We start from the raw sequence: 12,894 nt of genomic DNA, 5'->3' as shown, positions 1-12,894 counted from the left end.
CATCAAGAGTCTGAGGCTATCTCCCTATCCTGTGAAGCTGGGCTGCCTTGTGACTTGCTCTGACTAATGAATGTGGCAGCAGTTATCTTGTATGAGTTCTAGGCTAAGCCTCATGCAGCCTTGCAGCTTCCACCTTCATTCCCTTAGAATGTGGCCTACACCATGTAAGGAATACCAAGCTACACTACTGAGGGACAAGAGACCACGTGAAGAGGGACAGCCAACACCAAGGCTGGGACATGGTGAGTGAGGCCATCTTAGCCTCTCCAGCTTTAGTCGAGCCACCAGGTAATTGCAGCTACATGAATGGCCACACACAGCAAGACCAGCAGAACTACCTCAGTGAGCCCGACCCTAGCTGCCACAGAATCAGGAGGAATAATAAGTCACTGAACTGTGACACCAGGGCCTTGCTTCCTCTGAAGCCCCTAGCAAAGAATCTTTCCTTGCCTCTTCCTCCTTCTGGTGGTTCTTGGTGGGCTGTGGTGTTCCCTGGCTTGTGGTGGTACAACATCAACCACAGCCTCCGTCCTCACTGGCCTCTTCTCTGAGTGTCTCTGTGCCTCTTCTTATATGGACATCAGAGATTGCTTTTAAGGGCCCACCCTCATCCAGTATGATCTCACTTTAATTACATCGGCAAAACCCTATCTCCAAAGTAAGATGACATTCACAGGTACCAGGGCTTAGGAATCTTTTGGAGGGACACAAATCAACCCACAATAGGTAGTTTGTTAAAGAGCAAAATATTGGTACTCTTTCCTATAATTTTTTGTACTTCAAACTTAAGGAGATAGATGTACAGATAATAAGACAGAAAGGATTATCATGTTCTTAAAGATAACAATGCAAGAGAGAGTCCAAGTATCCCAGGAAGAAAAGATCTAGATAGGGTATTTTACTTATTGTGAGGAGTCTCAGTGCTAATGCAAAGCAAAAGGTGTTATACATTAAACAGTCCCGGTCATTCTGATTATCTTTATCCACGTGTAAGACTTATTTTATGAGAATAATAAACAGGCCTTTCTCTAAGATCAGAGCATACTGTGTCCAGCATCGCATATTATATCTGTGTTAAAGTCAAATTCTGTCAGAACCTCCTGGTTACCGCTGTCCCACTTCTCTTCTGCCTCGTCCAAACTTTTTAAAGGAGTGTCCTCTACCAGCTTCCTCCATTTCCTCCGAATTGACTCCCTCTGTAACCCTGTGAAATCTGACTTCCTTCCCCACAACTTCACAAAAACTGCTGTTTCAGAGGTTCACACTGACCCCCCGTCAAGGCAAATCCAATGGCTCTTTATTTGTCCTCATAATTTGGCATCTGACCTTTTTAACTGCCTTGTTAGCTTCCTTTTCTAATACTACCTTAGTCAGCCATCTCTTGGCCAAATTCTTCTTTTTGTAGCTCTTTCTTCTTGTACCAACTGGCGATGACTCTTCACCTACGCCCATTCCTTTTCCCTTCCACTATGCTTTCCCACTTAGGAAATGTGTCCATTCTTCATCCCCACTCCCAACTCACTGATGGCTCCCTAATTAATACCTATTTTCCATTTTGATTTAACATTCAAGCCCTAAGCCTTTATCTCAAGCTGCCCAATGAAAACGTTGCCTATTTTATGCTCATCTATATTAGTTAGGGTAGACTCAGTGATGCTGTGTTAACAAATAGTCCCAACGTCTTAGTGGCTTGCGAAAACGAGCCACTCCAGAAGGCAGGCTGACAGATCAGCCTCTGTCTGGAGTACCGCTGGTTGTGTAGAATAGGGCAAAGGTGACATGACAAAGGTCAGGCTGGATCGTAAAGCTTCACCTTGAAGTGACCACATCACCTTCAACAAGGTGAAAGTAAAATCCACTCTCAAAGAGGGACAACAAATATATGTAAGTGTGCAGTCTACTATATTCTCTTAAACAAAAAACTCTATAAGAGAAGTACAAAATTATCCTCCCAAAACTAACTCTAATTCCTAATTTTCACAATTTCTCATTGGCACCAACTTTATCCAATGTCCTCAGAATGGCAATTTTGGTGTTACCTCTTTTATAAATATTAGTTTGTTACAAAAGCAGTCTTTGAAGAAAATTTGGAAAACTATACACAAACATATACTTCACATATATTTAGAAATACTAGTATATACCTAAATCAATACTATTACCCAAGTATAACACTTATATATATGGGGGCATATGTCCTTATGGCTCCCTCCCTATTATATGTATTACCTCTATAGTGAGATGTACGCATATTCATTTTTAATTAAAATATCATTATATATATATACATATATACATATACATATATATATATACATATATATGTATATGTATATGTATATATTGCTGTGGCTGTTAAAAAACGTATCAAGATAAGTTTTTCAACATTTTCTTTTCCTTCCTTATTTAAAAATTTCAGATGATAATGACTTGCAAATTTAAATATTCAGCTATGACCTCTCCCCTGAGTCTCAAATTCCTAAACAAAACTACATAGCCGATAATCCCATTTGAATTTCTAACATGCATCTTAGACTTAATATGTCCCCAATTATGTTCTTGATTCACCCAAAAAGCCTGCTCACCCTCCAGTCTTTTCAATCTCTGTTAAAAGCATCAGATCCACCCATCACTCCATCATTGAAGACATCTTGATTTCTCTTTTTCTCTCACTGTCCCTTACCCCACACCCAATCCATCAGCCCAATCTCTAAAATACACTTAGAGAGGCCATCTTAGCCTCTCCAGCTTTAGTCGAGCCACCAGGTAATTGCAGCTACATGAATGGCCACTGCTACATGACTGCTTCTCTCCCTCTGTGGTGGTCCTGCCGCCATAATCTTTCCCCAGGACACTGCACCACCTCCCAGCTGCTCTCCTTACTTCTACTCTTTGTTTCTCACTTGGTAACCAGAGAGATCTTTTAAGCACAAAAGTCAATTACACCACGCCTCTGCTCCAAAACCTTCCCACTGCACTTAGAAGAACATTTCAACTTTCCCCATGATTTACACAGCCTTTCCATGGTTTGGTTTCTGCCTATTTTTCTCTTCTCTCTACCCCTCTCTCCCTCATTCACTCTACTTCAGACACTCATTGGCTCTTTCTTTTCTTCCAACACACCAGACGTTTCCCAGCAGCCCCAGCACTTACTAATTCCCCTGCCTGTCTTGGCCAGAGTTCTCTCCTCAGGAATGCGTTCCTTGACCATTCTCTCTAAGGTATCCACACAGCTCCTTCAGGCCCTTTTACATTCTCTGCATAGCATTTATTGTATCTGATATTTCCTTGTTTATTTCTTTACTGTGCTCCCATTGGAAAATTACTTCCTTTAGAAAAATAACCTTGTCTGTCTTACAGCTCTATCCTCTGCACTTAGAACACTGCCCTCAATATTCATGAAATGAGCACATGAATAAATATTTAGTTGCTTTTCCAGTCCAGCTGATTCCTTTGGAAGTACCTGTAGACATAGTCCCCTTTCTTCCCATTCTCCTTACCCAAGCCTAATCCCAGACCTCAACATCCCATATTGGAATGACTGAAGCTCCCTCCTTATCCCTCTTATTCAACCCCCTCCAATCCATCTGCTTACTAATAGTTATTCTTCCCATTAGTTCAGTTTCTGACACTCACCTCCTTGTCCTTCAAAACCTGGCTGAAGTCTCACCTCCTCACCCTCCAGGGCTGCTGCAATGTCTTCCCCTCAGAGTTCTGTCAACATTCCTGTCATTAACCCTTACCCAGCCAGAAAACACCATCTCCTGTGTTCTCCATCTTTTCCATTTATGTTAACTTGCTTACTCCAGCTGAATTCTGAGGGCATATACTGGTTTGTTTATGGTTTTGTTTGTTTGCGTCTCATAATGCCTAGAGAAAGCCATAGGCAATCAAAAAAAGTTACTGCTGAGTTGAATGAAATTATTGGATAGGCAACAAAATACAACAGGTAAGCTGGCTACTCCTCCTAAAAAGATACTATGAAAACAGATAGTGAGTCGGAATGAAAGAGTAAAATACTAGGAGGTGAAGCAAACCAGCCAAACTGTCCTCAGGGAGGTGACAACCTTTTTTGGGAGGAGGGGGGAGGAGAGTTAATCCTCCCTGGAGGATATTTTTTCCACTGATTTTAGCGGAAGGGTGGGGGGAAGGGAAGAGAGGAGAGAGGGAGAGAAGCATCGATGTGAAAAAGCCACCTCCATGCAACCCAGGTATGTGCCCTTGACCAGAATCGAACCCGCTACATGCCGTCCAGGATGGGAGGTGACAATCTTGTTCCCACAGAGTAGAAGAGATGGTCACCATTGCCTTGAAACAACGTTTAGGTTAAATAGCAGAATAAGGTGCATTTTAGTGGACTTTGAACCTGACTTTTTCCACTAACATAAAGGAAAGTGGACTGTCATTGTAGTTTAAATTACTGCATGAGGACCATCACCCCTTAAGCAACTCTAGTTTGTCTCCTTAATGAACCCTGCGCCCCAGGTAGGTAACTTTGATGAGAGCACAGTTTCACCTGAGTGACCTCAGTCCCCAGCAGAAAGCTGAGTACAGAGAACTCCAATAGTTCCACCAAAGAACATGTTGGCTGTGTGCTGGGGACGGCCCTGTGTGGCAGCCAGGGGAAGCAGAAACTGGGGGGAAGCATTTCTCCCTATGGCCATTCTCCCCAGTTTGCCTAATTGGAGGAATGGGGCAGCAGAGGCACCATATCTCCCTGAACAGAGGAAAACCAAGCCTGCCCATTCAGTCATGCCAAGGCCAAAATAACAACATAAAGACTTTTGGGCAAATATCATACTCTCTTTTGCTAATCACATACTTTCCTCACTCAAATGTTCTGGCAATAAGACACAATCGTTATTGTTTTATTTATTTTAGATAAACTTAAAACCATATTACTTAAAAATAAACATGTTATCAACTCAAATGTTTATCTCAGACCAAGTGAAAATCATGGACACATTTATCTGATGGAGAAAATAATGTTTTTTAAGAATTTCCTGGCCATTCCAGGAAATGAGTAATGTGACTATAATGCAAAGAGTGATTGAAAAACATTCCGAGAATGTACACATCTAAATAACTGTTGTTCTCTATAATTCCACACAAGAAGTGCCAGTTTATTCTGATAGAGCTGCCTTCCTGAAGTCACTTTTGGAACTCTTCTTTCCAATTGATTTCAGAACTACTTAAAGAAGCATGTAAAACATAGCTTCGTTATTTTAGAGTCCCATCTTATCTTTAATTCAAACTGATATTACCTAATTTAACTGGCTTGCTTGAATACTGGCTTATTCCAGAAATCATACAAATCATACTTAGAATATAGTAACGCTCACGAGCTGGATTGAATGAATGAATGAATGAATGAACGAACTATCAAACTAACCAGCCTAGGATTTACAAGCCTACTAACTCATCCGTGTACCAGAAAGTCAAGAGATGGGAGAAAGTAGAAGGGTCAGTTATTTTACAGTTCTGCATTTCTTAATCTATTTCAGTTTAGCCAGAATATCATTAGGTAATCTGTCTGCTATTTTTATGTTTGGCCTTTCAAAGGGAAGAACAATGAATTTTAAACATTGTATGATGGAAATGATAGGAAAACTTCATGAAGCCTTTGAGATTTCTGAGCAGAGTGATACTAACATGTTGTGTTAACCCCAAAGCCAATCCCAGAGGAAGAGGAACCCGAAGAAATGTGAAATAAGTCCATCTCTCTATACTCTGATTCAAAGGAAAACACAAACAGTGAGTTATGCTATCTGGAATCTTATTTTGTAACTAGAGGCCAGTGCATGAAATTCGTGCATGGGTAGGATCCCTAGGCCTGGCAGGCGATCAGGGCTGATCGTGGCCCCCACTCGTACCCACCTTGGCCTGGCGCCACCCACTCACCTGCTCCACCATCCTGCTGCAGTCCTGCTCTCATCAGAGCCCATCGGGGCTGGCAGTGTGCCGACGCCCACCATGTCCTGTGCCGCCCCTGGTGGCCAATGTACATCTAACTCCCAGTCAGTCAAACCCCAACCCGTGGGGACAATTTGCATATTAGCCTTTTATTATATAGGATAGATAGATATTCTGACTTTCTATTTGCCATTGTTTTAAAAGGGCTAAAGTTTATGCAAAGAAGGGTAGACTGGACTATATTGTAAAGTAAAAAGCAAGAGAAAGTGTGACAACTAGAGTCTAAGACAGAATTTTGTTTTTGAACATCTGGAGTGTTCTCTTAGTTCCTTAAAAAAGAACTAAGTTGCTAGAACAATCTACCGTTATCATTAACCCCCCTATTCAATGAACAGAGACAGAAAGTGAGAGGCAGAGGTTACCACCATCTTTAGCTGTATATAAGGCAAAGGAAAGGGGAGAAATACATGACTATTTTAATCCCCAAAGAATGACTTCAGAGGTCATGCAGGGACCTGGAAGAGAAGTTAAACAGGAAGATGTCAGACACATTTAGGAGAGGGGGTCGAAACCTCAGAATATAGATTTAAAAGAATGATAAAACCCAGCAGGGTGTGAATGTAAGGAAATTATCACACTGAAGGCTACTGATGGGAGTGTAAATAGAGATAACGTCTGGGAGACACTTTGGCTATGTGTGGCAAAAGCTTGAAAAATGTTTCTTTTGATCAAGCAATTCCACTCCTAGACATTTTTAAGGAAGTATTTTCACTAACACATAAAGATGTATGTATAAGACTGTTCCATTAAGCGCCATACCTTATTATGGAAAATTGGAAACTATCTTAAGGCCCAATAGTAGAGAGTTAATTCAATAAATCATTGCGTACTCAATAAAGGCAACTTTATACAACCTATGTAAATTATAATGTAGATCTACACGGGTTGACATGGAGAGTTATTCATATTTTAAAATAAAAAACAAATCCTCAGGTAGTATATGCCATATAATCTTGGAAAAATGGAAGGATACGCATCCAAATGTTAACAGCGGTGGTAGAAATGTTTGCTTACGGAACTTTTCTATTTCTAATGATGAACATGAATGAAAAGAATAAAGGACAGGAGACGCTCTGGTTCTGCCACTACCATTTCTGTTTTTCCGATCCGGCATTTGAGCTGAATGCAGCGGGACACACTGTAACGGTCTTATACCAAGTGCTAACTTTACCATTTGTTTGATTTCACCAACCCCCTGAATACGGATGCCTTCATACATATTTGCAGAGATTTCAGCCTGTTTTTGTTCTGTGTGCCCCCAAACTGTCAATACAGAAAACTGCACCACGACTGTGCACACTCCAGAAGCACAGGGACTACACTGTATAAACTCTGTTGTGTTTTCCTAGAGCCTAGAGAACCTTAATGGCTGCTGGCTGGTAATAAATTAGACTGAACACTTTTGGGATAGAGATGGCACATTCCTGTTGCTTTAGCCCTTTATCATTGACCAAGATGTGAAGAAGCAGCCAGTCGTTGGCCACTACAATGAACGAAGAGCTCCTGTTTCTTAGCCTTCTCCAGCAAGAGTATTGTCACATGCCTGCCTTCTCAAGGTCCCTATTAAAAACGATGGAAACATCATCCCATTCCATCACTAGCTCTGTGTGGGCATTGACACGGGAGACCCAGTCCCCTGAGCACTATCACATTATGTAATGTTATCTTCTCTTCCATGCAGAAGTAAACATTAGCTTCACGCATACATGTGAATTGTCAGAGCTCAAAATTTCACCCTGGGAGGTGTTTTCTTTTCAATTGCATAAGATGCCTAGAGTTCAAGTGGCTTTCCCAAGAATCTGAGAGAAAATGATTCTGAATGCGAAAGGCCAAAATTTTGAGTTCAGTTGCCTGAAGCCTCTACTATTGGTCTTTGGTCTAGAACACATCAGACAAATGAAGTAATTCCTGAAAGCACCAACACCCCCCTCTGCCATCACTACTAAAGATCAGCATTGTGCCCAGCCAGCGTGGCTCAGCGGTTGAGCATCGACCTATGAACCAGGAGGTCACAGCTCAATTCCTGGTCAGTCAGGGCATATGCCCAGTTGCGGGCTCGATCCCCAGTGTGGGAAATGGAAGAGGCAGCTAATCAATGATTCTCTCACATCATTGATGTTTCTATCTCTGTCTCTCCCTCTCCTTTTCTCTCTGAAATCAATAAAAAAAAATTTTAAAAAAGAACAGCACTGTTACACTGCAGAAATACATTATACACATGAGTACATATATATTGCTATGCTTGCGTCATCTTTGCAGACAAAAGAGCAAATACTTCTCAGGAAGATCTCTAGACCTTCGCCTTGTTCTGGTTCTTATGCTCAAAATTATTTAGGCTGTGTTTTAATGCAATTTGTTTTCTTAGCTCCTTGTTTTGATCTTCCATAAATCACTCGCTAATATTACGCTTAATGTTTTGTTCCTTTTTTTTACATTGATGAGATGAAGATATATAAAGTTCTTGGCACATAGTAAATACTCAATAAGTGTCAATTTTTTTTTAAATACAATGAGATGGCAGCATGGTATAGTGGTTAAGGGGGAGGATTCTGGAGCAAGGCTGTCTGCATTTGAATCGCAGTTCTGCTTCTAATTAGCTGTTTGTGACTTTGGACAATTTTCATAACTTCTCTGTGCTCAGTTTCTTCACCTGTAAAATGGAGATAGTACTGTTCCTACTTTAGAAGGGGTAAATGCGTTATAATATGTTAATACTTAGATCAGTACCTGCCATAAAGGAACCATTATATAAGCATAAGCCATTACCATTTATTCTTTCAATCCCGAATGTCCCAAGGGTCATTCATGTTTTTTTCTGCATTTTTCACTTTTGTTCTCTTTATCCAAGTTTCTTATTTTATTTTTAATATTTGATCAAGTTCTACATCTATTCTGTGCTTGAAAGAAACGAAAGACTTTGTTTAATGAATTTTCAGAATATTAGTAATATTTTTTATAATCTATGAAAGCACTAAATGCCAGTAATAAATAAAGGTATTGGTAAGTCTTGGTGCTCACACAAAAACTGTATTATGACATTTAATGCAGCAGTGCCTGGAATCCCAAATGCAAACATTATTATGAATGGCCTAATTCAGATCTAGTCTCTGGGCACAGGAAGTCAGTATCAATTAAACTGAAATAAGGACAAGTATATAATACTTATAAGAAATTAAATTTTGTTCTTCCAGCTCAGAAAAAGTCAATGGTGGATTTTTTTTTCCTCTTATATCTCCCTGAGCTGTGGGTTCTAGAGAAATGGTTAAGTGTAACAAGTCATACAATTACTTAGTGCTTAAAACAAAACAAAACAAAACAAAACAAAGGTCTTATATGATGATTTTCAACACGTGAAAATGTAGGCTTCATAAGAGCATGAGAGAGCCAGGGCAACTGTGGGGGAATGGGCACTGATGGGCATCCCCCGGTTCCTCCTTCACTTTGGCCCTGCCCCCTAGACTGGGCCATGCTGCTTGCAAGAAGCCACAGAATTTGAGAACTGTGGGGACATTCTTTTCCTACTGTGAGGTAAGTCTGCTCACTCTTTCTTGAGGTTGGTGTGGGCAGAACTAGGCTCTTTACAAATAAAAATTTAATACATGAGATTTCAACATTTCCTCAATAGGAAGCATATTAATTTTACCCCATAAACATTTTTAGGGGATAGTTTGTATTATTCTGAGTAGAAAGGTGAGAAAACATGAACCCATGTTGAGTGTACTGATGGCCATATCTCAACACTGTCTTACTTTCGTAAGTTGATCTGTTTAAAAAAACAATACGTAGGCATGCAAGGGAAAACATTTTCTTTTTCAGCTGTAAAATTGCAAAATATCACATTGTTAGTTTGTTTAGATATTAAACACTGACCAGAATACAGAACAATTTGCCAATGCTGCTAGTGAAATGATTTTTTTAAAAAAATTAATTCCCTCTTGCTTTTAAAGGAAATTCTTAAGATACATGGATCAAAATAGCTCATGGCCAATTAAGAGCACAGTTTTGGGGGCAGTTTGTAATCCTAGCTCTACCACTTCTGCTTCTGTGGCCTTGAAAAAACTGCCTGGCCTTATGCAACTACATCTCCAAGCTTCATTTTCCTATTCTATTTGAGGCTTCATGTGAATCTTACAAGATTTTTGTAAGGATTTAATGATATAACCCATTAAAAATGTAATACAGTGTCTGGGGCATGGTAAGTGATCAATAAATGGTGAATTTTAATATTCTATCAATACTAGGTATGTCCTTATTAATCCACTCCTTTAAACAATAATTTATGCCAACCTCCTTAGCACAGCTCTTCAACCCCACACACAAAATGTTTCAAAAGGGAGAAAGAACCCCCAAAATAGGATCACTCAGTCTTTATTCTTGCCTGAGGATTAGGGAAACTTTTATATTTTATTTAACTTGAGTGGGGCTCTTCTTGGTCAGATTGCATCACACATTCTATTCCACTGGGTGTGTTTGATATTCTCAGCACAGAGACAGATAGTATATGAGGGAGAACATCCACCCCAAGGCAGCTCCAACCAGACACTGGCATCACCATACTCAACCCAAACTGGTCTATGTTTGGAAAGTTCTCCAAGGTCAGCTTTTCTTCCTACCTTTCTTTCTTAGGATCTCAAAGAAGTGATAATAGAGATGATGGTCACAATGATGAAGTTGATAGTAATGCTGATGAGGATAACTAACATTTATTCTGAACCAGGCACTACAAGGACTCTGTACACACTGTTTCACTTAATCTTCCCGACAGTAATAAAAGATAGGTACTATGATGATTTGAAATATAAAAAAACCAAAGTTTAGAGAGGTTAAATAACTTATCTATTGTCACGTAGTTAGCTTGTAAGAGAGCTCATCTGAGTAGAAAGGTGAGAAAACTCGAGAGCCGCGGTTTGCCGCTCTGTTGACCGAGTTTGCCGACCACTGGCCTAGACTCTCTCGATTCCAATAATTACAGGCTGTTTTTGTTCCTTGTGATTAAGCCCCTACAGGATTAGTTCAGGTCCTGCTGTTCTTTCTAGATTAACACTGACCAGAATACAGAACAATTTGCCAATGCTGCTACTGAAATGATTTTTTAAAAATTAATTCATCCGACCCACAGTCTTTTTCTGCCTGAGTCACACTTCCTGACATCAAAATTACAAAGATGGAGGAATAGCGGCTATGACAATTAGTACATCCATCAGTAACTTCAGTTTGACCCCCATAATCCCCAAATGAATTGCCCCTCCTGTGAAACATAATGCAGAAAAAAAAAATCCCCATAGGGAGATCGCTGATGTGCCTTATACCTTTTGACCTCCAACATCAATATACAGTACACATTAATAATTAAAATAATTTTAAAGATGAAGAAATAGGTAAGAGAAATGGTTTGCTCACAGCTACACTACAGGTAGAAATAAAATTGCCTATAAAGCTCAATATGCCCTCTGGAAGTCCTTACTGCCTCCTTTATTCTGAACTTCTAGTTCCTTCTTTCAAACCTCTTCACACACTAGCAGCCCATAAATTTCCTATGAAACCAGCCTTTCAAAGGCTCAGCTAAAAGACTAACAAATCCTAGAGCAGTAGAATAACAAGTTGATCCTTCAGGACGAGTTTCATATTATCTTTTCACCAGACAGTCTAGATTTCTCAAGACAAGGCAAAAATGTCTCCAAACACTTGTCAGCAGTTTTCAGTGGTTAAAAGCACCTCTGGTGAGACCTTGGAGCAGTAAATATGCTCCAATTTAGTTGGTACAATATTGACTATGAATTGGATGGCGAGTTGGATCCATGTCCTTAGTTCTCTGCTGGAGCGCTATAAATGTAAAAATGTCAGTCACAGGCCATTCCTTTTGTTTATTTAAATGGAGAATTTTAAAAAATCACTTTTTCCACGTCATGGCTCCTTTGGACCAGGGAATAAAAATAGCTATGTCAGCAGGAGCCAAACTTTTTCTGGAAAAAAATAAAACGAGAGGGGAAAGAGTCCTACTCAGGACAAGTGAAGTCTTGAAGCAGCTGCCTCAGAGCAAAATTCTCATTTCAGCTCCTTCTCAGAGCAGCGTCTAAGTAAGGCGCCGTTTGTGAGCAAGTCCGGGGCAGGCTAACCCTGCGCCCTTCACACTCCCAGGCCCGCCACCTGTCAGAACCCGGGGGGGGGGGGGGGGGGGGGACGGCGCAGGCGGGCGGGGTGGGAGGCGGAGGCGGCCCTGGGCTGCTCTGAGCAGGGACGCAGGTGGCTGAGGACAAGCGCGAGGGGTGGGATTCTCGGAGAGGAGCTGGCAGAGCCCGACGCGCGGGCCAGGGCGCGCTCAGGTGCCCACCACGGCGGCCGCGGGGACCGGCGCTCCGCGGTCTCAGGCGCGCCCCGCCGCGGACGCCCAGGGACTCGGTGGCTGCGCCCCCGGGAGCTGCCCCGGCGCCGCCGCGCTCCGCCGGCCGGTGCGGGTGCGGCCGCCAGTCGCCGGGCGCATCTTACCTGTTGATCTTGAGCACGAACGCGCGGCGCTCTGCGCTCGGCAGCGTGGCCATGGCGCGCCCGCGGGTCGGCCTTTAGGGTCGAGGGGTGCAGAGGGCGGGGACGCGGGGCGCCGCACAGCCCTCGCCGCGCGTGCCGAGCGAGACGCCAGCCTCATCTGTCCGTGGAGGCTGGAAACTTCCGCATTTCCACCTTCGGCGCAGAAATAACCCGGGGGAGGGCCCAACCTCCGAGCGGCGGCGGCGGCGGCGGCGAGCCCAGCCACCGGTGCTCGGCCAGGCAGGCGGCGAGCGGGGAGGGTGTGGACCCGCCGCGGACGGCCCTCCGGATGCGGCGACCGACGGCGCGCTCTTCCCGAGCCCTGACCTCCGGCAGGAGGGAGCGCGGGCGGGTGACCCGGCGACCACTGAGCGAGGCCGGAAGCCCCATCTGCCC

General features: G+C 42.4%; 1 protein-coding gene across 1 annotated transcript in view; it reads right to left on the bottom strand.

Annotated features, from left to right (window-relative positions):
- Window positions 1–12,894, bottom strand: part of DOCK8 (dedicator of cytokinesis 8) — a 202,807-nt gene extending 189,913 nt beyond the window's left edge. Inside the window, exon 1 of the mRNA XM_079790379.1 lies at window positions 12,460–12,894. Within this exon, the coding sequence (XP_079646505.1) occupies window positions 12,460–12,512 (53 nt within the window). The 5' untranslated portion in view covers window positions 12,513–12,894. The remainder of the gene's footprint in view (window positions 1–12,459) is intronic.

Source organism: Cnephaeus nilssonii (assembly GCF_951640355.1).
Source record: "Cnephaeus nilssonii genome assembly, chromosome: 14".
Lineage (NCBI taxonomy): Eukaryota > Metazoa > Chordata > Mammalia > Chiroptera > Vespertilionidae > Cnephaeus > Cnephaeus nilssonii.
This window is presented reverse-complemented; position numbering and strand designations above follow the sequence as displayed.